Source organism: Mustela erminea, chromosome 1, assembly GCF_009829155.1.
Source record: "Mustela erminea isolate mMusErm1 chromosome 1, mMusErm1.Pri, whole genome shotgun sequence".
Taxonomy (NCBI): Eukaryota; Metazoa; Chordata; class Mammalia; order Carnivora; family Mustelidae; genus Mustela; species Mustela erminea.
The window spans coordinates 7,753,306-7,776,660 of NC_045614.1; the positions used below are offsets into that span (position 1 = coordinate 7,753,306).

A 23,355-nucleotide genomic window follows, 5' to 3' on the forward strand; every position below is an offset into this window, starting at 1 on the left:
TTGCTTTTGCCATTCCCTCTGCCTGGACTGTCCTCCCCTCAAAGTCCCACAGCCAGTTCCTGATCCTCAGGTTTCTATACAAATGTCAGAGAGGCCTTGGCTGTCTCTCCTCAGAGAAGCCTCACTGAGGTAGCCCTCCAACCCCTTATCTCCTTATAGATTTTATTTTCATATTTTAGATATTTTAATTGAGTACTTGTTTACTGCCATTTTAGAATATTGGCTTCACTAGAGCAAGGGATGTTTTTTCTAGTCACCACAAAGTGTCCCGATTGGGGCCTGGTGCACAATACTTTCTCAATAAATGCTGAATAAGTGGGTAAAAACAGCTGTGAGTTCACAGGGACACGGTCTGAGACCTTCGTATGTTCAATGCGTGTCCCCAGAGAATTCCCATGCTGGGCTGTGAGGTGGCCGATTGTGGCCTTGGACCCTGCAGTCACTGTCACGGTCCTGGTGGGAAGATGAAGGTGAATGAAATAAGCCCAAAGCAGTAGAGAGCTGAAGATTCTGGTAGGTTCTAAGAGGGAGACCAGTGAGGAGCTGAACTAGAGTCTGACACAGCGTGGGAGTGGGGTATACATTTTAGATTGGGTGGTCAAGGAATGCTGCCCACCCTCCCAGTAAGGAGAGGACAGCAGCTATGGGAGACACGGGGGAGGGGCTGCTGAGCTGAGGAATGGTGGCACGGAAGGAGTCGGGGATCCGAGTACTGAGGAACTGGGCCCAGGCCTTCCCCACAGGCTCACCCAAGAGAAAAAAAGAGGGTTTCACAGGGGCTCCCCTTCCTGGGGTGTGTGGCCAGGCAGGTCTCACTTGCTGCCACGGAGGACCACCCCCCACCCTGGCTGTATCCCGCCAGTCCTCCCAGTGAGCACTGGTACCTCGTGTGTTCTGGGGAACAGCCACAAGACTGAGCTCTGGCCAGGGCCCTCTCTTCTCCTACGTGGCTTCTGGCTTCAGGCTAGGGACACCCTTTGGTGGGGTTAGAGAGCTCTTGGAAGAGGAAGAGGGGGCCACTGAAGGGACGGACCACTGTGTGTGTATCACTGTGTGCCAATGTGTGTGTCACCCGGGTGTATCTTCTGTGTTGTCATGTGTATCTCATGTGTCCACTGACACATGTGTCTATCAGATGTGTGTGTGTCAATGTGGGTTTCTGCCTAGCATGTGGTCTATGTGTCTCACGTACGTGTCAGCACATGTGGGTGTGTGTGGCTCGTATGTGAATGTGTGTCAGCCCACACACACGTATCTGTCTTGCCTTTATTTTTTTTAAGATTTTTTTTTAAGTCATCTCTACACCCAACCTGGGGCTGAAACCCACAACCCCAAGGTCAAGAGTTGTACACTCCACCGACCAAGCCAGCCAGGCACCATGTGTGTCTGTCTTTCTGCAAGTGTTCTTTGTCTCTGCAAGGGGTAGCTGGTGCCCTATGTGGGATTTTGTGGTGAATGTGGCTAATTCTCGGGGTAGGGGGGCTGGTCCCTGTGTACATGGGTGTGTGTGTATCCCTCAGAATCCTAGTGAGAAAACATGCCCCCACAGTGCTGGCACGGGGGAGGGAGGGAAATGTGCATGAGGTGGGATCCCCAAGTCACAGCGCCCTTTCTCAGAGTTGTTTGATTCTTTATTGCTGTTGCTGTCCACAGTCGGAGTGTCACTGCTGAGAACATTTTCGGAAGGGAGGCTCAGCCCAACCTGATGGGACCAGGGGCCAGAGAGGGGGACAGCGGCCCCCCGAGACAGGGACTCTGGAGCCCGAGGCCTGGGTCTTCCACCTGGGATCCCTGAATGGGAGGGGACAGAGAAGAGGTAGGCTGGGCCCCTGAAGACCCAAGTCTTTTTCCCCCACTCCTCCCAGGAGGGCTTCTGCCCAACCCCCGCCCCTGGAGAAACTGAGTCAAGATGGGCTCAGCCGGGTGAGGAAAGGCTTACCCTTCCTGAGTCGGGCCTTGGTGGGGGCCCAGGGACAGCCCGCATCTGCCACATAACTTCTTGGGCTGTACACTTTTCCTGGGCACCAGCCAGCAGCTGGAGCAGCGGGTGCCGTATTTCTTGTACCTGGGGTGGGGGTTGGAGAAACCACCATCAGAACGCAGCAGGAGCCCAGAAACTGCCGCGCAGGAACCACTTTCCCCACGGCTGAGGGTTTCCCCTCCCAGAGCCCCACACTGGCTAAGCACCCAAACTCCCTCCACCCTGAGGACCTGATACCACAGGCATTGCAGAGAGGGGTCCCATCTTCAGCATCTCTCCAGAGGGGGGTCCTTTGGGTCCTACAGGAAGCACAGCACCGGGGCCCTGAAGGGGCAGAGGTCCAAGGGTAAGGGCCAGAAGCCAAGAAGCCGGGCTCACGAGGCCTGTGCAGGTGGGGCATTTTGCTAGTCGCTGCGACGGCCCCACCTGGCCCTGGGCCAGCCCTGGGTATTACCAGATCGAAGACAGAGGGAAAGCCAGGAAGGGAGACAGATGGCAAAGCTAAGCAGAGGAGGAAACCGGGGGCGGGGGTGACTCAGCCTGAGCGGAGGGAGGTGCACCATGACTCCTTCTGGATGGGTCTAAATGGGGAAGCAGGATGGGAAGAAGGAGAGGATGGGAAACTACCCCCCCCCCATATTTATAGCTCTTAAGTCACCAGGACTCACCGAGGGCCTCGCCGCCTCCCGAGTTGGCCTCAGGACCCCCGGCAGGGCCTGCAGAGGGACCCTGAGAGCGGCTACTGCAGGCCAGGCTGGAAAGTACACAGGAGTTAGCATGAGGGGGGACCTGAACCTTGTCCCAAGCAGTGGCCCCTCGGATTTGGAGCATCCCCAGGGAGGCACCTGCTGTCTGAAAGGTCTGGTCTTGCCCCCTCATCAGTAATAATAATGTTAATTATGTGAAGAGGTAAGAAGTCTGGGGCCAGCCTGCCAGCTTGAGACCTCATTTCTCTAGAGACCTCAGTGGGTGACTCCGGATAAGCGATCGCATTGTCTGCACCTCAGTCCCCAAATCTGCAAAATGGGCTTCACAAGGCTTCAGCGAGCCAATAGACACCTCAAGGGCCATCTGTTACCTCTCCTCGTTGTTGTTCCTGACAGGTGGTGGTCATGATCGTTACTGGAGAAAACAGTAGCAGCAGCCCTTGGGATGGTCAGGCCCGTCTCATAGACAGGACCTATGCTCGGACCAGGATGTTCCAGGCTCGCTGTAGCAGGGGCCCAGACTGGTAGCAGCCTGAGCTCTGGCTCAGAGACTGGGCCGTTTATAACGTAGGGCTGGTGTGGGGCGCCCCCTCGAGCCAACGCCCAGAGGCCCTCGCCCCCCCTATTATCACTATAACTTGCAAAAGGGCGCCCTCCTCTGGGCCAGCCCCTACCTGTAGCTGGGTGTGATCTGTAGGCTGGAATCCGGCTTTAGCTGAAACTTCAGGGTCACCCCCTCGAAGCGGGGGTCCACTTTCTCAGCGCCTGGGTGGGGTTTTGACTGCTTCCGGGGCCTCCTCTGGGGTAGGGCTGAGGGGGCTGGGGGAGTCTCCGGGGCCCCTGAGCTGCAGCATGGCTGGCTGACTGGGGCCAGCATGTTCTTGGCATCCCTTGCCAGAGGCGAGGGTCCCAGAATCTCCAAGGCCTTTGGCTCCCAGCAGGGCCCGAGGGCTTGGGTGTCCCGGGCAGGGGGCTGCACCAGCCCCTCTGCTGTTTCTTGGACGAAACGCAGAGTGGTGACCGAGTCCTGGCGTGCAGGCCAGAAGGACCTGGGGACAAGGGACAGGGTGGTCACCCTCAGCCCTGGGCAGCACCTATGTAGCCCTCAGAGACATGGGGGAATTGCGTGGCCTCTGACCCCATGTGACCCCTACATGACCCCAAGGATCCCTCGGGACCAGAACTTCCTTTTAAGTGCGAGTAACTAACACTGTGACCCCTGGATAACCCCAGGAACCAGAGGTCATGACCCTTTGACCACTGGATCAGGTTCGGGGAAGGGGCCGCTCCTGAACGCACCTGCCATTGGGTCTGGGGCATCCTGGGGTCCTTGGTGCCTGCTGAGGAGGGGACGCGCCGGGCGGCTTAGGGTCCAGACACGGCGGCGCCAGCAGCTCTTGCAGCTTTGAGAAGTCTGGGACAGGTTCGGCCTCCATCACGCCCCGGCCCAGTCCCACTTCCCTAGTCACGCCCGGCCCCGCCCACCCCGAGCCCACTCGATGAGCCCCACCTGAGTGGAACAGAACGTGCCTGGTGGGGGCGCTTCTGGCAGAGGCTGCGATGAGCCCCACCTGGGGGCGGGGCGGGGCGAGCGGAGGGTGGGGGCGGCTGGCGGGCAGCTCCGGGCACTCGGTTCCAAGCACCCCCGCCCCCACCCCCGCCCCCACCCCTCCGGCCTGCCCGGGTCCCACCCCGGCAGCTCTGCTCCGGTGGTCTTCACACCCCTCCAGGCCAGCCTGGGTCCCTCCAAATCCCTCCGCGGCTCCGGGGGCGGGGCCTTGCCACGCGGCTGCACGTGCGCTCCGCTCCCGAGCTCTCCTGGACGGAAGCTTCCAGGTCTCTGCCTCAATTGTCCCTCCCGCCCCCACCCCCATGTCCCCAGCGCTACTGTGGGGGGGGGGGCGAGATGTGGGGCTCCAGAAGATATGGCCAGAGACCCCCCCCAGGGCCTGCCCTCCCCGTCCCCTTCCCCCCAAGGACACTCAAGACACTGGAGGTCCGTGAGACAGTTTTATTGTTTGTTGCTCCGGTAAGACTCCACCCTATCTCCACCCTGATTTTCATGAGTTGGGGGGAGGCCTCCCCAGCAGGGCTGGGTCTCCCCGCGGCCCCCAAAACCAGAGCCTGGACATGGGATCTCTCTGAGGCAGGGGCTCTGGCCTTCTGGTTGCTTCCAGCATCTCTCTCCGGCCTGTCCGTGCTCTGGGCTGGGCTGGCAACTTGGTTTTTCCTCTGGTCCCGGCTCCCCAGGGCCACGTGGCTGCCGGTGTCAGTGGGGCTTGGGGACGTGGCCGTCCACGTAGAAGTTCCTGGTGATCTTTGGCAGCGTGAATTCGGCTCCTTCCAGCTCAGGAGTCAGCACGATTTGGCAGCCCAGCCGGGAGTTCTCCTGAAGAAGGGGGGCCATGTCCAGCATGTCGTCCTCCCTGGAGCGAGAAGAGCAGTCAAGGGGGGGCGCGTGGTCCAGCTGGCGCGGGGCCCCCCAGGGCAGGGAGGAGAGAGGCTGGGGCCGCCGGAGGGCCGCCGGAGGGCCTCGGGACAGCGGGGAGGGGCGGGCCCCGCTCACCTCTCATCGGGAGGAGGCAGAAGGTCCAGGTGGTCCTCGCTCACGTACACGTGGCAGGTAGAGCAGGCCAGGGAAGCTTCACAGGCCCCTGCGGGGGACAGATGAGGTGCCAGTGAGGGGCAGGGTCACGGAGGCACCATGCGGCACAGACAGAAGAGGGAAGAGGCCCTTTGTTTCCCCGCTTGCCCCGTGTCCTTCAGGGGCCCGCACCGAGGACAACCCCCCCCCCCCCCACTGATTCGAGTAGCTGTTCCCAAGCTGCGTGTACGTTTTGCAAAGGGCTGTCTAGGGTGTCTCATCTCCCAAGGACCCCCCAGCAGGCTGTGGACCAGACGGTGCACACAGAACTGTAAATGAGCGTGGACTTGACTTCAGTGTGGCTGAGAGGGGAAAGGTCAGGCAGGGTCCCCGCAGCATGTAAGCCATAGCTGGAACCCTGTCGCTGCTGGGCAGACGGGCTTCCTTCTCCTTCTTGCTCCTGACGATGGGACCCGCTTCCTCAACACCCATTGTGGCAGGGGAAGACACCAGAAAATAAGGGTTGAAAGATACAGAAGCTGGAGTTTCCGGCTTTTCCCCCTGGACACATTCCCACCCTTTGGATTGGTTGCTAAGAACTGTGCTTGAGGATGTCCCTTTGGGTCTAAAATCTTCCAAGGCCTTGGGGCGCCTGGGTGGCTCAGTTGTTGAATGTCTGCCTTCAGCTCAGGTCATGATCCTGGGGTCCTGGGGTCCAGCCCCTCATCGGGCTCCCTGCTCTATGGGAAGCCCGCTTCTCCCTCTCCCACTCACCCTCTCTTGCTGTCTCTGTCAAATAAATAAATAAAATCTTAAAAATAAATAAAACAAAGCCTTCCAAGGCCTTTTTGCAGCCAGAATAAAACCAAACTCTTCAGCTCATTCCTTGAGATCCTCCCGACCCCTCATTCATTTCAATTCAGCCACGCTGGCCCCCCTGCTCAGTTCCAACGCACCAAGCTCGTCCCCACCACAGGGCCTCCGCCCTTGCTGCCCCCTTGCCCTAGAACGTTCTTCTCTCCACTCCTTTACCATGGCTAGAACCTTCTTGCCTTCAGGGACTCAACTGTTCCCCCATTTCCTGTTTTTTATCCTCTCCCCACACCACCTCCATCCCTGCCTGGCCTTGGGGAGTCTAATTTCTGCACAGCGCTTACCACGATCTCAGGTTACCATCTGAATCTCTGGGTGTACCTGTGCCCCATCAACCTGGCCTGCTCTCTTGTTACTTGGCACTGAGCCTGGCAGGTGGAAGCTCGAGACATATTATAAGCGAAAGGGACAGATTTCTGTCTCTTCCACAACTTGCTGGATAATGAGGATGAAGCTGCAAGGCAGCCTCCTAACCCAGAAGAACCACCCAGGGGGACCTGGTGACTTGGCCCACCCTCCATGCTCCCTGGAGATAAAATGTCTGGACCCTGAAGCTCCATGCAGTCCCCAAGGAATCTCATCCCCAGCCCATTCCCAACTCAGTGGTGTCCTCATCAATGAAAGATTATCGAATACTGGAGTCCCAGTGAGGCACACTAACCAGGGGCCGGGCATTCAGCACTAAGTGCAAGAGCAGCCCAGTGAGACAGCAAATAAAATGTCCCCTTTCACAGATGAGGCTTCAGAGGCCCAGAGAGGTCAAGGACCTTGATCAGAGTCACAGAGCTGGTAAGAGGCAAAACCCGAACACAGGCCACTTGCCTCTGAAACTCATGTTCCAATCTCTGTCGTGGGCTCTTAGGATTGGATTCCAGAACAGAACTTGAGGTAGGCCTGCCACGGCCAGCCCCCAACATCCCCACCCCCGATGATATTAAATCAGGCTCTGTATTACAGTCACCTAAAAAATAACCTTATCCATTGTTTTTTTTTTTTTTTTCTCCTTATTCCAGACTGCCCTTTCCAGCTGCTCACAATGTAATTACATGTTTACTCCTGGGATAAAGGTCCCTGTGAAGTTGAAACTGACGTGAAATGACAGGGGTCATGACTGTTTTGTACATTGCTGCCTAGCACACAGCAGGTGTTCAGTATACACAGAAGAGTGGCACCGATCAGTGGCTAAAATAAGCGGGCTTTGAATCTAGTTTTGCCACTTACTTGACCTTGAAGCATGTCAACTTAACCTGGGGCTGCTTCCTCACCTATAAAATGAGATAACAGTCTTCCTTATCACATAACCTTGTCAGGAAGATTCAGTCAGTAAGTAGGTATTTAATGCGCTTAACATAATGTCTGCTATGATTATCTTTTATTCAGCAAATACAGATTTAATACTGGTTAGATCTAAATAACATGACAGGCAACCGGTAAGTAGCACCACGGTTTCTGATCTCATTCTGAGGACAGGTGACAAAAATTAAACAAGACACTGAGAAGTGCTAGGAAGACAATAAAGCACACTAAGGTGACGGAGGGGCTGGAGGTGGGGGTTTCAGCTGGGCTGAGGGGATGAGATTGTCAGGAATGAGACCCAATGGATGAGGTGGAGCCAGAAGTTCTGGTGGGAAAGTACTTCAGATGTCTGGAGCAGGAAATGCAAAAGCCCTGAGGCAGGAATGAACTTGGCTTTTCCGTGTGAGCAACAATCAAGAAAGCTAGTTTGCCTAGATTAGGAAGAGGAAGGAGAGAATACAAGCTCCTGGAGAGTAGGAATTTTACTGACCTCTAAGAAATGCTCAATAAATTGCTGTTGAGAGAGTGAAGGGTCAAAGCTGGTCAGGGTTTGAGCCATGGTGAAGAGTCTAGATTTTAGCCACGTTTGATGGGAAGCCACGGCAGGGTTAAGTAAAGGAGAACAATATCTGATTTGCAGGGTTTTTAAAACAATGGATAAGGACCTCCCCAAAACCCAATGGCAGGTTCCCACCTTCCAGGTCCACTCCATGGCGCTGGGCCAGGTGGAGCACATTGTCCCCCACTCTGCCGCTCACCGGAATCCGCTGGCCTGAACGGTCTACGAACACCACGTTCACCCTGGGGACAGACGGGGATGCAGATACCAAACTTGATGGTGGGCGCGGTGAGCAGGTAACGTCTAGGTTTAGTTCCCCTCCCCTTGACTGCCAAGGGGAATAGGACGAGGTAGAGAGGGGACACAGCGATTAGGCTGCAGGGCAAGGTGGGGACCAGAGGAGCCTCGTGGGATAAAGAAGAGGGGACTTGACCCCGTACACTCACACGTCCCCGGGCCGGTCGGGGCCGCCAGCTTCTTCTTCCCCCGCCGAGCGCGAGCCTGGAAAACACGGTTGGGTGAGCGGCCGCGGCGCGCCTCGCAGGCATCTGATGGATTAACGCAGTCCCCCAAAACGCCCCAGGTACCTGTCGCGCGGAATCTTCTGGTTGTCACTGGCGCCGCTGCCTCCCCGGACCCCCAGGAGCCCACAGGCCGGCTCCACCAGGTTCCCCGGGCCGCCCGCAGCAGAAATCCAGCACTCACGCCTCCCCGGGCCACGGAGGCGGCCATGACAGGCATCACGTGACCCGGGACTGGGCATGCCCAGTGGCAGGCCCGCAACCCGAGAGGCCCGTAATTGCCCGAATACAAGCACTGTCGTTTGAGTGGGGCGCGTGCCAGGAAGGACTCCAGGAAGGGACTGCCAAAGTGCGAGGGAGCCAGGCAGGCTCGCCCCCACAAGACCTGCGGGGCCATCCCCGACTACCCACCCAGGCCCACTGTTTGTCCCAAGAACCAGCCAGCTCTGCTTTCTTTAAAACCATTTACTTACAAACTTTAATTCAGCAAAGGAAAGTCTGTGAGGGAGGACTGGGGAGACGACACCCCCCTGGAGTGGATGTGGACCCCCCAGAGTCAGGGGAGGGAAGCTGGTGGCCCAGCCGGCCAGAAGGAGGGTCCAGGCCGACAGGTCCTGCTGGTGGGCAGGGGCAGAGCTTATCTGCATGAAGTTGCTGGACTGGGCACTGGGCCAACAGGAGGCCAGGAGGCCAGCTCCAGGTGATCTAGCCTGGGGATGGAGAGGCGGAGCTCATCTTCAACATGGGGGTAGCGGGGGAGGGGGTAGACAGCAGAGGCTCAGTGAGATGCACAATACCCGACTCCCAAAGACTGACAGCAAGACTGGTTTAAGCTGGCAGAGAAAACCTGTCTCTGCACCTAGGCCTGGGCAGGAAGGATGATAGGGTTGTTTTGCCAAGACCAAGGCTTTGGCCTTCTACTGTCCTCAGAGTGGGGACCCTGGGTAGAGGGGCCCAATCCCCAGGCCAGAGCCATTTGGTCCTGAGTCAAGCTTCCGGAGCTCGGCATCTAAGAGGCTCTGACCGCAGGTCCTGGGACCCGGCTTTAAGGCATCAGAAGGCAAGGGAACAGTGGCAGGGGCCTGGGGCCCCCCAGCTGGAATACAGGCCAGAGTGGGCAGGCAGGGGCAGGACACAGCCATGCCTGCAGCAGACATGAGAGAAAGAGGGCTGAGCCATTTCAAACCGAAAAGAGTGGAATGAAGGCCCAGACATGCTGGACCTTGAAGGAATCAGAGCTGGGGGTCGTCCTGGATTGTTTTAAAAAATAATACAAATTAGAAAAGGAAACAAAAGTCAACTGTCAAAGTTAAAAAAGGGGGACAGTCTCTGATCCTCACGGGAGGTCAGGGGAACCTCCAAGGCACTCGAAAGGCCAAAATACAGGAGTGACGAGGCAGGAGAGGACTCCCAGAGAGACAGACACAGGTGGATACGGGGGAGGGGACAGAGAGCAGGCGAGGGCCCCTCTCTCTTAAGGCTGTAGAATTTCCATGCCGGGAGCAGGCCAGAGGTGCACAGCGGCCCCCAGACTCCCCCACACTCCTTGGGTTCCGGCTGGTTGGTCAACAAAGTCTTTTCAGAAATTTTTCTATTACTGAAAGGGGGAAAGAAAAAACACAAACAGAACTCCAGAAAACCCAAAAGCGATTTGGTGCAGGCCCTTGAGCATCTCTGGCACTGGCCCCCTAGAAAATCCTCTTGCGCTTCAGGTAGGAATCTGCGTAGTGGCCCCCAAGGCCCTGGGAGTGCTGGCCCACGTAGCTGCCTTCAGGGCTGGGCTCGGGTGAGGGCAACAGGTGGGCAAAGCTGCGTTTCTGGCCACCCAGTGGGGTCTAGAGACAGAGGGGACGGGGTGGCAAGTCAGGGGCCATCCAGGGGCCGCTGCTCCCCAGCCTGGCATGTCCTCGCTGCCACCCCCCACCCGCCCCACCTCATGACCTGTACCTTCAGCAGGTGGCTGTGGCCATTGGGCCCGGGACCGAGTCCCAGGAGCCCTTCTCCGGAGCCCAGTGGAGAGGAGCCGACCGCCTGGGAGACATGGGAGAAAGATGGAATGGGAGAGGAAGCGGTCCCCAAGGGCCAGGGGAAGGGGTTTTAGGCTCGAATCCTGCCTCTGCCACTCATCAGCTAGGAGACTAGGGGAGGAGGAGTTCTTTTTTTGTGAACCTGTTTCGTCCTGTCTACTGGGGTTAATATCGCCCACACCACAGGCCACTGGAGAGGGAGTGAAAGGTGACCAGGAAGGCTGGATATTAGGGGCAAGACAACGCAGGTGTGGGGAGGATGGCCTGTCTGAGCTCAGCCCTGCCTAGAACCCCACTCTGCCACCACCTCAGCCAGGACCCAGGGACCAAAGGTCACAGGAGCCCCTGTATTCTGGCTGTCCCTAGGGCAATTGGTGGCTGGGGAAGCTCCTCACCTTGTTAAGGTGGCTCTGCTTGAGGCCAGCCTGCAGGCCACTGGTGAAGTAGGAAGTGGGCGAGCCCGAATAGAAGTGGGAGAGGGTTCCCCCACCGCCCCCGCCGCTCCGTTCTCCGAAACCACTGGGTGGGGGGGACATCTGCAGAGAGGGGGCGGGCCGAATGAGAGAGAGGACTAGTTCCACCTGCTTTTGCAGACCCTCCGAAATGCACCCCCACCCGCTCCCTGGACACCAAAATGCCCCCTGCACCAGTGACTAGCTTTGGTCACTGGGACGAGCAGCATGATGGCAAAGGCAGAGGGGCCTGGCCTCCCTGCTTCCTCTGGGGAGTCCTGGGGCTACCACCACCATATGTGGGCCACTCTCACAGGGTGGTATGCTGGAGAACGAGCTCCGGGGGCTGGTCACTGTCCCAGCTGAACCCCCCACCGCTCCGCCCAGTAACTGCTAGGTATGTGACTAAAACCAACGCAGACAACTGAGCCTCAGCTGAGCCACCAGGGAACCACCCGCTGGCCTCCGTGACGGAGAAATCAAGTATCTGCTGTTCTGAGCCACCAAGTGATAGGGCTGCTTGTTATGCGGCAAGAGCTGACTGATACACCCAGGAGGCAAGCTGGCCAGGGCAGCCCTTACTTTGTGTCGGCTGGGTCTGTGAGGCCCTAGTGTGGGCTCCCGTGGGTGGGAGAAGAGCCGCCGAGGTCCCACATCCTGAAGGAAAGGGGGAGAAGCATGTTGGGTCGGAGTCCGCGCCAGCCTCACCCCTGGCTGAGTTCCAGGGCTCTGCTGCTCCCGGGGAAGTCTGGCCCCCTCCAGCAGGAGGCACACTCGACTGTGTGTGGGCAACTTCCAAGTGCAGGCTGGGCGGCTGGAAGGAGACAGGGTGTGCGCCCCACAGCAGGGAGGGCTTCCACATCAGCCCTGGAGGCGGCTGCTGTGAAGGCGTGTGGCCCCCGTGGGGGAAGGTGTTCACAGTGTTTCAGGAGCAGCTGCCCATCTGGGGTGTGTGAGGTCTTTTATACGTTAGCGTCAACATTTATCTCAGTTGTTATTTGTTTTTAATCCAGCGTGGGCCAAACAATACAGGGGGCCTGCCAGTGGCCGGGCTCCAATGGCTGACTGGGATTGGGGGCTGGGATCATGGAAGGAACAGCTCTCCAGGGACAGGGACAGGAGTTGGAAAAGGGAGAAGACAGAGAAACCAACAGGACACCGCGCCTTGTCTCGAAGAGCCAGAAGCACAGCCTAATGCCTCTCAGGAGAGACGGACAGACAGAAATCAGGTCTGATGTGCAGAAACAGACCTGTGACTCGGGGCAGGGACTGTGTGTGGCACCTTTCCCCCAATCTCCCTAGTGCTCGCCTGGCCATCAGCACTTGAGAAATAATGCTCTGGAGAATGACCTGCTCTAAGGGGACAAAGGGCCACAGCAGCGGCCCCCGGGAAGGCTGACCACACGGCGGCTAGGTACTCACCGAGGGGTAGTCGAAACCACAGCTGTCAGGCAGCCCTGGTTCAGGGGGCAGGCGGGTGCTGGCGAGAGGGCTGAGCAGGCGGGACTTGAGCTGGAAGGCTTTGCTGCTGCCGCCGCCGCCGCCGCCACCTCCAGGGGCTGGGGGGTTAGGCAGGTGGCCCTCAGCCAGGCGGCGGCTTCTCCCTGTGCCTCCCCAGCCCCGGGCCTCCTTACCCGCCAGGTTGCTGGCCGGGAGTAGGCTGTGTAGATTCAGGTAGGGATTCAGGGGGATCCGGAAGTCCTTTGGGGGTTCCCCCAGCAGCGAGACCTGTGGTGGAAGGGTTGGATTCGTGAGGGCCCTTGGCAGGCAGGGTCTGGCAGGGCAGGAGGCCGGACTGGTACTGGGTACAGGGTGGGGCCTTACCCCAGGGGGTGCTGGCAGAGGTCCACTGTCTTTCTGGAGGCTCCTAAGGCCGGCGCCTCGGAGTCCCACTGGGGCCGGGGGTGGAGTGAGCTGGGCTGCTGGGGGACCCAGGCCTATGGCTTCCCGGTCACCGGCAGAGGGACCAAGGAGTGGTGGCAGCAGAGGTGGTGGCTTCCCTCGCCGGGGCGGCAGCTCCGGGGGCAGGGCCCCCCCTACAGGGAGAAGGAGGTATTGGCGCCCAACCAGAAAGGACCCATCTTCCAGGGGTCCTGGGCCTCCCCTGGGACCAGCAGGTACGCGGTGGGCACTGCGGAGAGCCCTCTAAGCACGTCACCTCCCAGGATCCTTCCGGCCACCCTGGGAGGTGGGGGCCCAAGTGACGGCTGGGGTCACTGAGACCCAGAGAGAGATGGGGTCATCCGCCCCCACCCGGTAAGGAAAGGGGCTCAGAAAGGGGGAGAGGGAACGGGTCCAGAAAGATGAGGGGGGTCAGGGTCTGTGTTACCTGCAGGCAGTTCCCCGAGGAGGGGGTTGGCCGGCTGGGCCCCAGGCTGAAGGGCGCCCAGGGGAGAGTCTCCCAGGATCCCAGGCTTCTGGAGACAGAACACAATCGGCTGGAGATGGGCCAGCGTGGCCCGGGCAGGAGGCACCCAGCACGCCCAGATCGCAGGCCCAGCCAGTCACAGGCACACACGGACATGGGCTCCCACATCCCAGCCATCACCCTTCCGGCCACCCAGTGGTGACAGAGGGCCTCCAGCACACCAGGCCCCGGGAAGACCCGGGGACATGCACCTTAGGGTGTCAGGGCCCACCACCCTGCACTGCCAGCCACCGTCAGACACATGTAAGATGATGGTCCTTCCCAGGCACACTGTCCCACACCCGGTCCCCTTGCCGATGATCACGGAAGCACAGTCTCCAACACAGGGTAACAGCCACACGTGGAGCCACTTTCAGCCCCACAGGCCCCTGAGGCTGTCAGTGATGGTCACATACCCCCACGTCACTGACTTGACCCTAATGAACCAAACCGGGTAGGTCAGCAGCATGTGTGTGGATGTGTGTTTACAGGGGTGTGTGTGTGTGTTATCTTGGTCTGTACAGGTCTCCATGTCTATGCATTGAGAAGGTGGGAGTGAAACATCAGCAAGCGACTCTCCTGTGAAGCCTGGACTTTCTCTCCCAGACTGCGTCATCGCCGGAGTCCTGAGCACCTGCCTTCACCCCACTGACGAGAAGCCACTGGCACATGCGAGCGGGGTGTGGCGTGGACCAACATGGAGCCGGGGCGTGCATATGGATACGGAGGGCCCAGGGCCTTGGGCCGTGCAGTTACCTTCTGACTCTGGGTCTGCAGGGCGAGCTGCAGCAGTGCGGTGGACAGGGCGGGCCCGTTGAGCAGCGGCATGGCCGGAGGTGCGCCCAGGAGGCCTGGGGGAGATCGGGGAGTGAGCTTCCGAACCCAGGATGGAAGCGCCTGCCCCCGTGAAGCACAGCCCCGGGCTTGAAGCTCCCTGAAAGCAACCAATATCCCCCAAAAGAGGACCAGAAGGAGAGTGTGCCGCAGGGAGGGATGGCCCTTTCACTAGCCTGCCTCTCTGCTGCTAGCTCTGCTTCCCCCAGGAGGGGCTCGGGGCCCTGCTCCCTCTGTGGTGCTCTCCTCCAACCCCTGCTCATGGGCTCGAGTCACTTAGCAGTTGGATGGGAAAACAGTCCATGGAGGCGCCGGGTTCCAAGACAGCTGGGGACCCTGGCCGCCACTTTGCCTGGCCCCACCTTACCCTGCTTGCCCCCTGCACTGCCGTGGAGCAGGGGGTTCAACAGCAGCTGGAGGGAGGCGGAGGGCCCCAGGTTGTTGAGCAGCTGCAGGAGGTTGGGCTCGGGCAGGAGCCCTTTGCCCCGATTGAGGGCCTGCAGAGAGAGAGGGGAGAGCGGCTTAGAGCCCCGCCGGGCCGCAGGGCCGCAGGCTCACCCGTCCCTCTCATCCTGAGTCCAGCTGACACCCTGACTTTTCAAGAGAGGAGGGTCTGGCCCCTGGGTGCCCCACCCCCACCCCCGGGGGCACACCTCCCAGGCACGCACTCACCGTGGCCTGCGCAGCGATGAGCGCAGCCAGCATGCTGCGGCCGGGGGGCCCAGGGGCACAGAAGGAGACGCGCAAGTGGCTGCCCCCCAGCGCCAGGCCGTCCGCCCGCTGCTGTGCCTCTTCAGCCATCTCTGCAGTCTCGTACTCCAGCACAGCGAAGCCCTTCAGCTGCCCATCCTGGCCGTATGCCAGCTGGCGGGGGAGGGGGGCGGGGGGCGGGGAGGAAGACGTGAGCACCCAAGTGGCAGTGGCTGCCCTTATGTGAAGTGACAACAGTGCCCAGACTTGGCTCCTCCTGACAGGGAACCTCTCCAGATGGGGTGGGTTTTTAGATCTATACTCTTCTGAGCCCTGTTCTTGCAACAGCTCATCGAATCTTCTGGATGGCTCTAGGAAGCTGCATCCTACCCATTTTTCAGAGCGGACAACTGAGGCTCAGAGGTTGACATGCCCAAGGTCACGAAGCTGGTTAGAGCACAAAGCTGGGATCCACCTCGCATGGGTCAAGTCCCCTGGGCCTCAGACCAGCGCCACCTGGGGCCTCCGATGGGGACCACGAAGCACACGAAGGCGCAGGGAGGTGGAGTTACAGAGCTGTGAAGGGGTGCTGGGGTGGGGAGAGATGGGTGGCTCTGGCACCGCTCCACTGAGCCTCAGGCTGAAGACACGCAGCCAGGGCTGGAGAGAAAGGACACAGCTTGGGGGTGAAACACGTGGCCTCCAAGCTCGGGTTCAAGACCAGACGTGCCAGTTGAGAGGGAAGGAATACAGCCAGTCAGGGCCCCCACCTCTCCTGACAGCAACCTGTGGGTTAGGCCCACAGCCCCTTACGCAGACTCTGGGGTCAGATGTGTCCCGGGATGGAGAAGTTTTTGGAGGATGCTGCATGTGCTGTGTGTCACGTGTCCGTTCCCCCACCACCCGGGTCTGTCTCTGCAGCAAGACACAAAGATAAAGGCCACAGGTACCCCCCTCCCCGCCCCCGTCAGGTCAGGTCAGGCTGTGCCACCATGTGAGCCTGCCACCTGCTCAGGGAACAAATGGGCACGGTGGGTGCTGTCCCAGGGCAGGCAGATCCCAGGCGAGCACCCGGTCGGACTGTGCCCGCCGCAGGCTGGGTGCCATGGGGGCTGGCCCAGCACGTCGCAGAGCCTGGCACGGGCAGCGCTCCCACTCTGCAGGGGAGGAAACGGGTTCCGACAAGGGCAGTCCCTGGCCTGGGCCACAGAGCCGGAGCTGGGAGCGGACAAGGCCATGCTGCTGCCCTCAAGAAACCACCTCTGGGCGGCTGTGGCCGTTTCAAGAAACAGTGATGCTCCTTGGTCCCCAGCGATGCATGTCCATCCACAGAGGACAGCAGGGCCCACGAAACGAATATGGGCATCCCTGACAGCAGTGAGAAAGCTGTCTTACGTCTGAGCATGAAAATATTCCCAAGACCAAGCGGAAGAACCAAACCAAAGCAGGCCTGGCCGTATCTGGGTCAGGCAGAGGGCAGCGCAAGGACATCCGCACGCATCTGCTTGAAATGTGTGGTAGAATCTCGCCGGAAGGAGACACCATAACCGGCTCTGAGCAGGGGCTGCGGGCAAAGCCGCCTTCGCCACTGACCTTCTGCACCTGCTGAATTTCCAAACAGGACTGGACTGTCCATTCGCAAAAATAAATAAAACGGAGAAGGCTTCTGACAACACCCAGAGCCTTGGGATACCTGCTTTATTAGCGTCTACAGCACCGCTGGAGACCGGCCCACGAGGGGCTGGCAGAGTGCGCAGAGTGGGCCGCTCGGGCGCTGCCTGATGGGCTCAGCTTGGTGATACTGAGAATGACACTCCCCACCAGGACGGCCAGTTCCCAGCTCTGCGTCCCGCCTTCTTGGAAGGTGAGGGTGCCCCACTCAGGACTGGGGGACCCTGGGGTCAGCGGCTGGACCTCGACCCCCAGGGCCCTCTTATTGGCAGGCTGGTGTGGGCACTGCACACGCCCAGCCCTGGGCCTCGCTCTTCTCATCTGTGAGCTGGGGCCAAAAGGAACCCACCTCTAAGAGTGGTTGTGGGGATTCAAGGAGACGCTACTCCCCGGGGGCAAGGAAGGGAGGTGCTCTCGGCGTGCCCCCGCTCCGGGTGCCCAGGTAGGGGGGCTCCGGCTGTCAGCCTGCCTCTACTAAGCACTTCAGCTTCGCCTCTGACCAAGGCCCAGACGCACATCTTCTAACAAAATGTTCTCTTGCAGGGGAAGAGAGAGAAGGGTCAAAGGGCAAGTGAGGCTTCACGGCTCATAGAGAGGGAGAGTAAGGCTCAAACCTCAACGTGCCTCACTCCTGAGTCCCGCCTCCATTCAACCAGGACACGTACTCTAAGTGGAACCATGAACAAGGAGCCATTTACAATAACCCAATCACAAAGCACTGCTAGCCCCATTTCCAGATGGGGAAACTGAGGCTTGGAGCGAGAACTGATCGTTGGTCAAGGCCCTGCTGTCCCAACCCCGCAAGACAGGACAGGGCTGCCAAGCTATGTCATCTGTGTCCTGAGCCCCCCACCCGGACCTAGCATGTGGCAGGTACGTCACGGAAGGCAGCAGCGTGACCAATTGCAGAGTGAGCGAGGCACGGGCTTCCTAAGACAGTGGAGTCCCCAGGCCCCAATACTCCATTTACACGAGGGAAGCGGGAGCCGCCCCTGGCCACAGAACTGGGGGGATATGGGGTTAGAGCCTGTACGGCAGCTCCGTCAGGCTGCCTGGGGGCCCCTGGAGCCAGGCTGTGGCCTTCCAATCCGGCCCTGCCACATCCCTCTGGCTGTACAGCCCCGGGCAGGGCACTTGAACTTGTGCCACCTGAAAACGGGGTTATTATCTGCCTCCGTGGGCGGTTCTAGGATGAAGGGATTCTCAGCAACGCGCTCAGCGGGTACTGAAGGAGTGCCTACGCGGGGCTCTGTGGGTAAGAGGAGTGGGTCTGGCCTGCTCTCACGCCCCCGTGCCTGCCACAGGCCAGCCACGCACACTGGAGTGCATGACACATGCCACTCGGATGAAATAGATACCGTTCTGCCGACCTGACGTGCCGAATCCCTTTTTATGGAGGGAAACTGTGACTCAGAAAGTGACTGACTTGCTCAAAGCCACAGGGCAGGGCTGGAATCTAGCCAAGCCGGACGTCCTGACCTCCAGGCTCACACGGGACTGTGGCTGTCTTCGGACAGCCTCCCCAAGGCCAGACCCGGGAGCCACGAGACCCCTCTGCAAACATCTGAGGAACACGGGAATGGGAGAGAGAGGTGACCAGCCTCGCACCCAGCTCTCTCAAAAGCGGCCTCACCTGCACTTGATAGGAGGCTCAAGGCCACCAAGGTTCAGCAAGTCGCTAAAGGGTGCCCAGGAATCTGAACCCCAGCCATCTGGCTCCGGGCTGGGCTGTCACCCACTACACCACGTGGCCTTTCTAACAAGAACCCCATTCAAAGTGGCACCGCCGCTGCTTTACTGAAAAGGGACTCAGGAGATTAGAAAAGGCAGGTGACTCCAAAGGGCCCATCCGAGGCACTCTGTCCCTGGCCCCGATCCCCCAGGCTCCTGCACCAGGCCCAGGGCTCACCTGGCAGAAGGTGGGCGTGTGGACCGCCGACAGCGCCCGGCGCAGGGCGTCCACGTCGCTGAAGCCGGGGGGCAGGCGGTCGACACAGAGGCAGCGGGAGTGCAGCAGCACAGGGGTCAGCTGCCCGGCGTCCGTCCAGTGCACGTAGAGGGTGCGCGGGCCCAGCGGCTTGCCCAGCAGGTCCGACTTGGCGCGGGCGGCCGAGTCCTTCTTCATGTACTCCGCGAAGCCATAGCCCTTGGAGTGGCCGGTGCGCTCGCTGTAGACCAGGAAGCAGCGCTCCAGGCTGCCGAAGGGCCGCACCAGCTCCTCGAACTGCTGCTGCGTGAAGCTGGGGGGCAGGTTGGCCACGCACAGCAGCGCGTCCGTGGGCTGCAGCTGCACCGACAGCTCGCGCTCCCGCAGGCGGCTCTGGTGGAAGGCGCTGATGGCAGCCTCTGCCTGCTCCCCGTTCAGCAGGGTCACAAAGGCTGCAGCGGAAGGGGGTGTAGGCTCAGGAGGCACCCTGAGGGGCAAGCCCCCCCCCCACCTCCCTCTATACCTTGCATGACCTCAGAATACCTAACAACCAGAACGTGTCAGAGACCGGCCGAGGGAATGGCTGGCAGCCTTGAGGCCCGGGTGCGGGGCCCTCCTGCCTACCTGAGCCCTGCTCCCTGCTCTCGTCCCCAATCCCCACCCACAGCAGGGCTCACCCAGTGTGTGCCTGGCTGGGTCCTACATGCATCTAACTCGGGGGCTGTGTGGCAGTGGTTCAGAATGTAGTCGCTGGGGCCTGGGCTTCCAGTCCAGCCCCTGAATGGCTCTGGGGAGCTCTGGGGTCTCAGTTTCTTCATGGGAAACGAGAGAACTTACTCCTGACCACCCCCGTTGGGCCAGCAAGGAAACAGGTCCAGAGCAGTGCCCCCTGCCCCCATCGAGGAGCCTGGACTTGAACCCAGGCAGGCAAGCCCCAGTGCCCTGCTCTGCACCCTTCCTTTACCACCTTTCCAGGCCACCCAACACCTCTCATATCCAGTCCCACCGCCATGCCTCGTTTGCTCTCCACCCAGCAGCCACAGGGAGCCTTTCAAGAGGATAATCAGATGGCATCGCGTCCTTGTCTAGGGCTGGTTTCTCATTACAGGGGCCAGTGGGTCCTGTGCGGCCTGGCCCACCGGCCTTGCCGAACTCCTCTCCCATCTCTTCACGGCTACTTCCTGGACCGTGCCACGCCCACTCAGCCCCGGACCTTTGCTCCCGCTTTTCCCTGAGCCTGGAAGCCAGACCTCCATGCTGCTTTGCCTGGTTAACCCGATCTGCCCTTCAAACATCACTTCCCCACAAAGCCTAGCCTGACTTTTCCTGTCGCAGATCTGGAGCTTCTGGTCGCGTGTGTGTGCGTGAGTGTGTGTGTGTATGCATGCACGCGTGCAAACCTCCATGTTTGCAGCTATTTGAATAACACCTTTGTCTGCAGACTACAGACTGTTCTCCACTTGATTAACAGTTATGTACCCGGTACCTGGCATACAACATTCAGTCACCACTGCTGGAAGAGTCTATCAATGAGAATGTCAGTTAACCTCCGGATCCCTGATGCCCGGCAAACACACATACTAGGTGCTCAGTAAATACTTTTGATGCACTGCCTCTACCTATATTAATAAGCACCCATTAGTGCCAGGCACCCCCAGCTTTTTAGATATTTTAACAGGTTTGGCCTCGTGGCTAACCCAAGCAGGTCATGCCCAATTTGCAGGTGAGAAACTGAGGCTCCAGAGGGTAAATCACTTGCCTGGGGCCACAGAGGGTGGCCAGAACAGGACCTGAACCCAGGTCCGTTTGCCTCCTGCACCCAAGATCTGAACAACTTTCCTAGCCTGCCAGGTGGGTCGCAAGGAGTTACCTGTCCTCAGCTCCTCACCCATCTTACACACTGCAAGAAAAGGCCCCAGTAGATTTAATACTGGCACAATGCCTGGCAGGCACAGACACCCACAGAGAGCCTCCCATGCCTGGTGGGCGGGGGAAGAGGGAGCGCCAAGGCTGACAAGACCCCTCCTTGTTCTCAGGGAGCCAGTGTAGGAGGCAGGTGAGCGAGAGAGTGACAAGAGCCCAGCGTGACAGTGCTATGATGGGCGGGGCGTTCGGGGCACAATGCAGAGCTGCCCAATGCCGCCCGGATGGCACAGTGGACAGCTAAGAGCACTGGCAGAGGGAACAGCCGAGAACATGATGGGTGCCCAGGGGGACGGTGAGGCCGGGGCCCATCCCTGCACCATAGTGTCAGCAGGAGCCTCAGAGATGTTGAGGAGAGAGAAGAACAATGAAGGTTAGGCCTGGATTTGGTCAGATTTTCAACTGGATCAGAGCTGGCTACTGGGGGGAAGACATGAAATCATAGAGGCAGACGAATCAGAGGGAAGCTGCCTTTTTGGCAGAGACTGGGTCAGATGGAAATTGAGGGAATTAAGGGATGCCAATTGTTCTGGAGGACTTGAAGGAGAGGACCAGACTAGGCCTGGGTGACTGGCTGGCTGGGGGGAATGGCATGGGCAAGTGGGGAGCCCAATGTTCAGGTATCTGGCTAGGCAGCCCAGGGGAGGAAGGCCAAGGCTGCCCCACAATGGGCACCCAGGATGAGAGGCAGAGTGGGACAACAGTCTGTCCTGTATGGCCTAGGGGACAATGTTGGGCCTGAGGTTCAGGACAGGAAATGTTGGGCCTAGACCCTCCCAGTTTCAGGGACTGTCACCTCCTGCCACTAGCCCAACCCACAGCCGCACAAACCTGTCCCTTTGTATTTGTCCACAAAACAGTACTTGAGCTCATAGTCGCTGAGCAGATCGTGCACTTCCTGTGGAGAGAGAAGCCAAAGGGTAGAGTCACCAGGGGCTGAAGGCACCCACCCAGAGCCACCTCCACATGGACCACCTAGGAAAGCAGATCAATCAGCATACCCATCTCACAAACGAGGGAACACACACAGCCAGGATTCAGAGCCTAGCTGCAGACTCCATGCTTTGAACTAACACAACACAACTGAAGAGTCAGATGGGTCTGAGTTCAAGTCCCAGGTCTGCTGTATGTCCTTAGGGAAGTAACTTCAATCCATCTGAACCTTGGTTTGCAAGTCTGACTCTTTCCAACATCCCAACAAATTGGGCATTAACCCATTTTGTAGATGAAGAAACTGAGGCTCAGGGATGCAAAGAAACATGTCGTAGGTCATGCAGCTGGTCAGGGCAGCAGAGAAAATGCCAGCCAGGGGGTACCTAACTGGGGACACTGTGTACTTAATAAGACCACAGTGCATAGCTTCACATGCCTCCCAACTTCCTCCTGCTGACAGGGCTGGCCTTCTGGTAAGCTAGCTTCGTGAGCAAACTCTGGGGCCTGCTACTGCCAGACACACACCATGTACCCTGAAGAGAGTGTTCCCAGCTGAGAGATGGTAGGCATTAGGAGAGCCAGCTCTAGGGAAAAAAACAGACCATGCTTAGTGGCACCTGCCCCAGGTGTGTCCTCAAGTCTGCCCCTCACCACACTCTGAGACCCCACCAGCCATGCGCCTATTTGTGGTTAGGGAGAGTCAGTGGCAGATGTGCACATGGGTCAGAGAGCAGAGATTTCTCAGCAGCAGGGAGAAAGAACCCATCCCACTGTGGCAGGGCAGGGCCGACTAGATGCAATCTCTTTGGGTCCAAAGAGCACTGGGAAGCCCTACCCCATGTAGGCCCCAAAAGAAGGGCAGCCCTGGCCAGATCAGTCAAGGGAGGGGTCACAGAACAGTGGGGGAGGCCTGCAGGTCTGTGAGCTGGGGGAACTAGACTCAATTTTTCCGCATTAATCCAGAAGCTTTAGGGGAAGAAAGACCCCAGGAGCTACTACAACTTCCGATGTCGCAGAGGGGTCGATAAGCGCGTGCTATGGAAAGGTATACTCCAGTGAACCCTGAAACTTCTGGATACATCCCGCCTACCCATGGGAGAGGGGGTGGGGCAATACACAATCAGAGCAGGGAGCAACTGCCATCCATACTTCCACAGTCCCAATATAGCAGCTCATTCACAATCCCCCAACCAGGCCAAAGTTGCCCGCCCCCTTCCAGTTCCCCGCCCCCCTTCAATCACTTGGTTTCGTCCAAGCCTGTGGTCGCCCCTAGCAACGTCCTCCCTCAGTCCAAAGTTGGTTTCTCCCTCCATCACTGCCCACCCCCACCCCCACATCCTGCTCTTGGTTTCTCCCGATCCCGCACTGATCCCGCGCTTGGACTCTCCCGCCGACGCCCCCCAGCGCAGGCCAGCGTTGGTGTCGCCCGGTTCCCCCCGCGCACGCGCACGGTGGTATTTCCCGCCACGCTTCCCCCCCCCCATACCTGGTTGGTCACGTCCCCCGGGAGGCCCCGGATCAGTATCTTGCGGCGGTTACGGAACTGGCGCTCGGTATGTTCTAGGCGTTTCCGGATCTCCTCTGGATCTAGCGGCGGCAATTCTTCTTCGGGCGCCCGGCGCTCCGCGGCATCATCAGCTTCAGCCTCGGCCCCAGCCTCCGGGCTCAGCAGGGGCCGGTGAGTAACGGACACGTCGGCCGCCATCTTGGGAAACCCGGCGCCTTCTGGGACCAGCGAGCCTGGGCGGAGCGGCATAGAGCGGCAACGAGGGCACGCCCGCTGATTGGCCAGGATAAGCCCCGCCTCCTTTCCCACCCCCTCAGCCCATTGGCTAAGGCCCAGCCCGCCTCTCAGCGTTCAAGCCGCGTCTTGGCACCACAGGCTCCACCCCTTGCTGCCACAGAGATGTCACTCAAGGGACGCCAAGCGCAGTGGGTGAGCTCCTCAGCACACGTGGAATCAAGCCACA

The 23,355-nt window shown here is 59.3% G+C and overlaps 3 protein-coding genes across 5 annotated transcripts; all 3 read right to left on the reverse strand.

Moving 5' to 3' along the window:
* Positions 1 to 1,415: 1,415 nt before the first annotated feature.
* Positions 1,416 to 4,126, reverse strand: ZGLP1 (zinc finger GATA like protein 1). The gene is made up of 6 exons (XM_032360468.1): positions 3,988 to 4,126; positions 3,363 to 3,737; positions 2,650 to 2,735; positions 2,212 to 2,305; positions 1,940 to 2,065; positions 1,416 to 1,791 (listed from the first exon to the last, which is right to left on the reverse strand). Exons 1-6 carry the CDS (start codon positions 4,122 to 4,124, stop codon positions 1,662 to 1,664), a joined length of 948 nt encoding a protein of 315 aa, XP_032216359.1. The 5' UTR covers positions 4,125 to 4,126; the 3' UTR covers positions 1,416 to 1,661.
* Positions 4,127 to 4,685: 559 nt separating this feature from the next.
* On the reverse strand, positions 4,686 to 8,938 carry FDX2 (ferredoxin 2). Its single transcript, XM_032310871.1, has 5 exons — positions 8,588 to 8,938; positions 8,447 to 8,501; positions 8,136 to 8,242; positions 5,255 to 5,342; positions 4,686 to 5,114 (listed from the first exon to the last, which is right to left on the reverse strand). The coding sequence occupies exons 1-5, from the start codon at positions 8,916 to 8,918 to the stop codon at positions 4,958 to 4,960; spliced, it is 738 nt and encodes a 245-aa protein (XP_032166762.1). The 5' UTR covers positions 8,919 to 8,938; the 3' UTR covers positions 4,686 to 4,957.
* Positions 8,939 to 8,971: 33 nt separating this feature from the next.
* RAVER1 (ribonucleoprotein, PTB binding 1) lies at positions 8,972 to 23,243 on the reverse strand. Of its 3 annotated transcripts, XM_032310833.1 has the most exons (14): positions 22,872 to 23,243; positions 21,284 to 21,350; positions 18,512 to 18,981; positions 14,914 to 15,105; positions 14,609 to 14,738; positions 14,164 to 14,258; positions 13,330 to 13,417; positions 12,825 to 13,036; positions 12,635 to 12,728; positions 12,423 to 12,559; positions 11,583 to 11,657; positions 10,944 to 11,084; positions 10,469 to 10,552; positions 8,972 to 10,356 (listed from the first exon to the last, which is right to left on the reverse strand). In XM_032310833.1, the coding sequence occupies exons 1-14, from the start codon at positions 23,139 to 23,141 to the stop codon at positions 10,210 to 10,212; spliced, it is 2,202 nt and encodes a 733-aa protein (XP_032166724.1). In that variant the 5' UTR covers positions 23,142 to 23,243; the 3' UTR covers positions 8,972 to 10,209. The 3 variants fall into 3 exon arrangements, 2 of the variants coding, with proteins under 2 accessions (XP_032166724.1, XP_032166715.1); XM_032310824.1 differs by having other exon boundaries at positions 12,423 to 12,728; XR_004278127.1 differs by lacking the exon at positions 12,423 to 12,559 and having other exon boundaries at positions 10,324 to 10,356.
* Between the last annotated feature and the right edge of the window lie 112 nt (positions 23,244 to 23,355).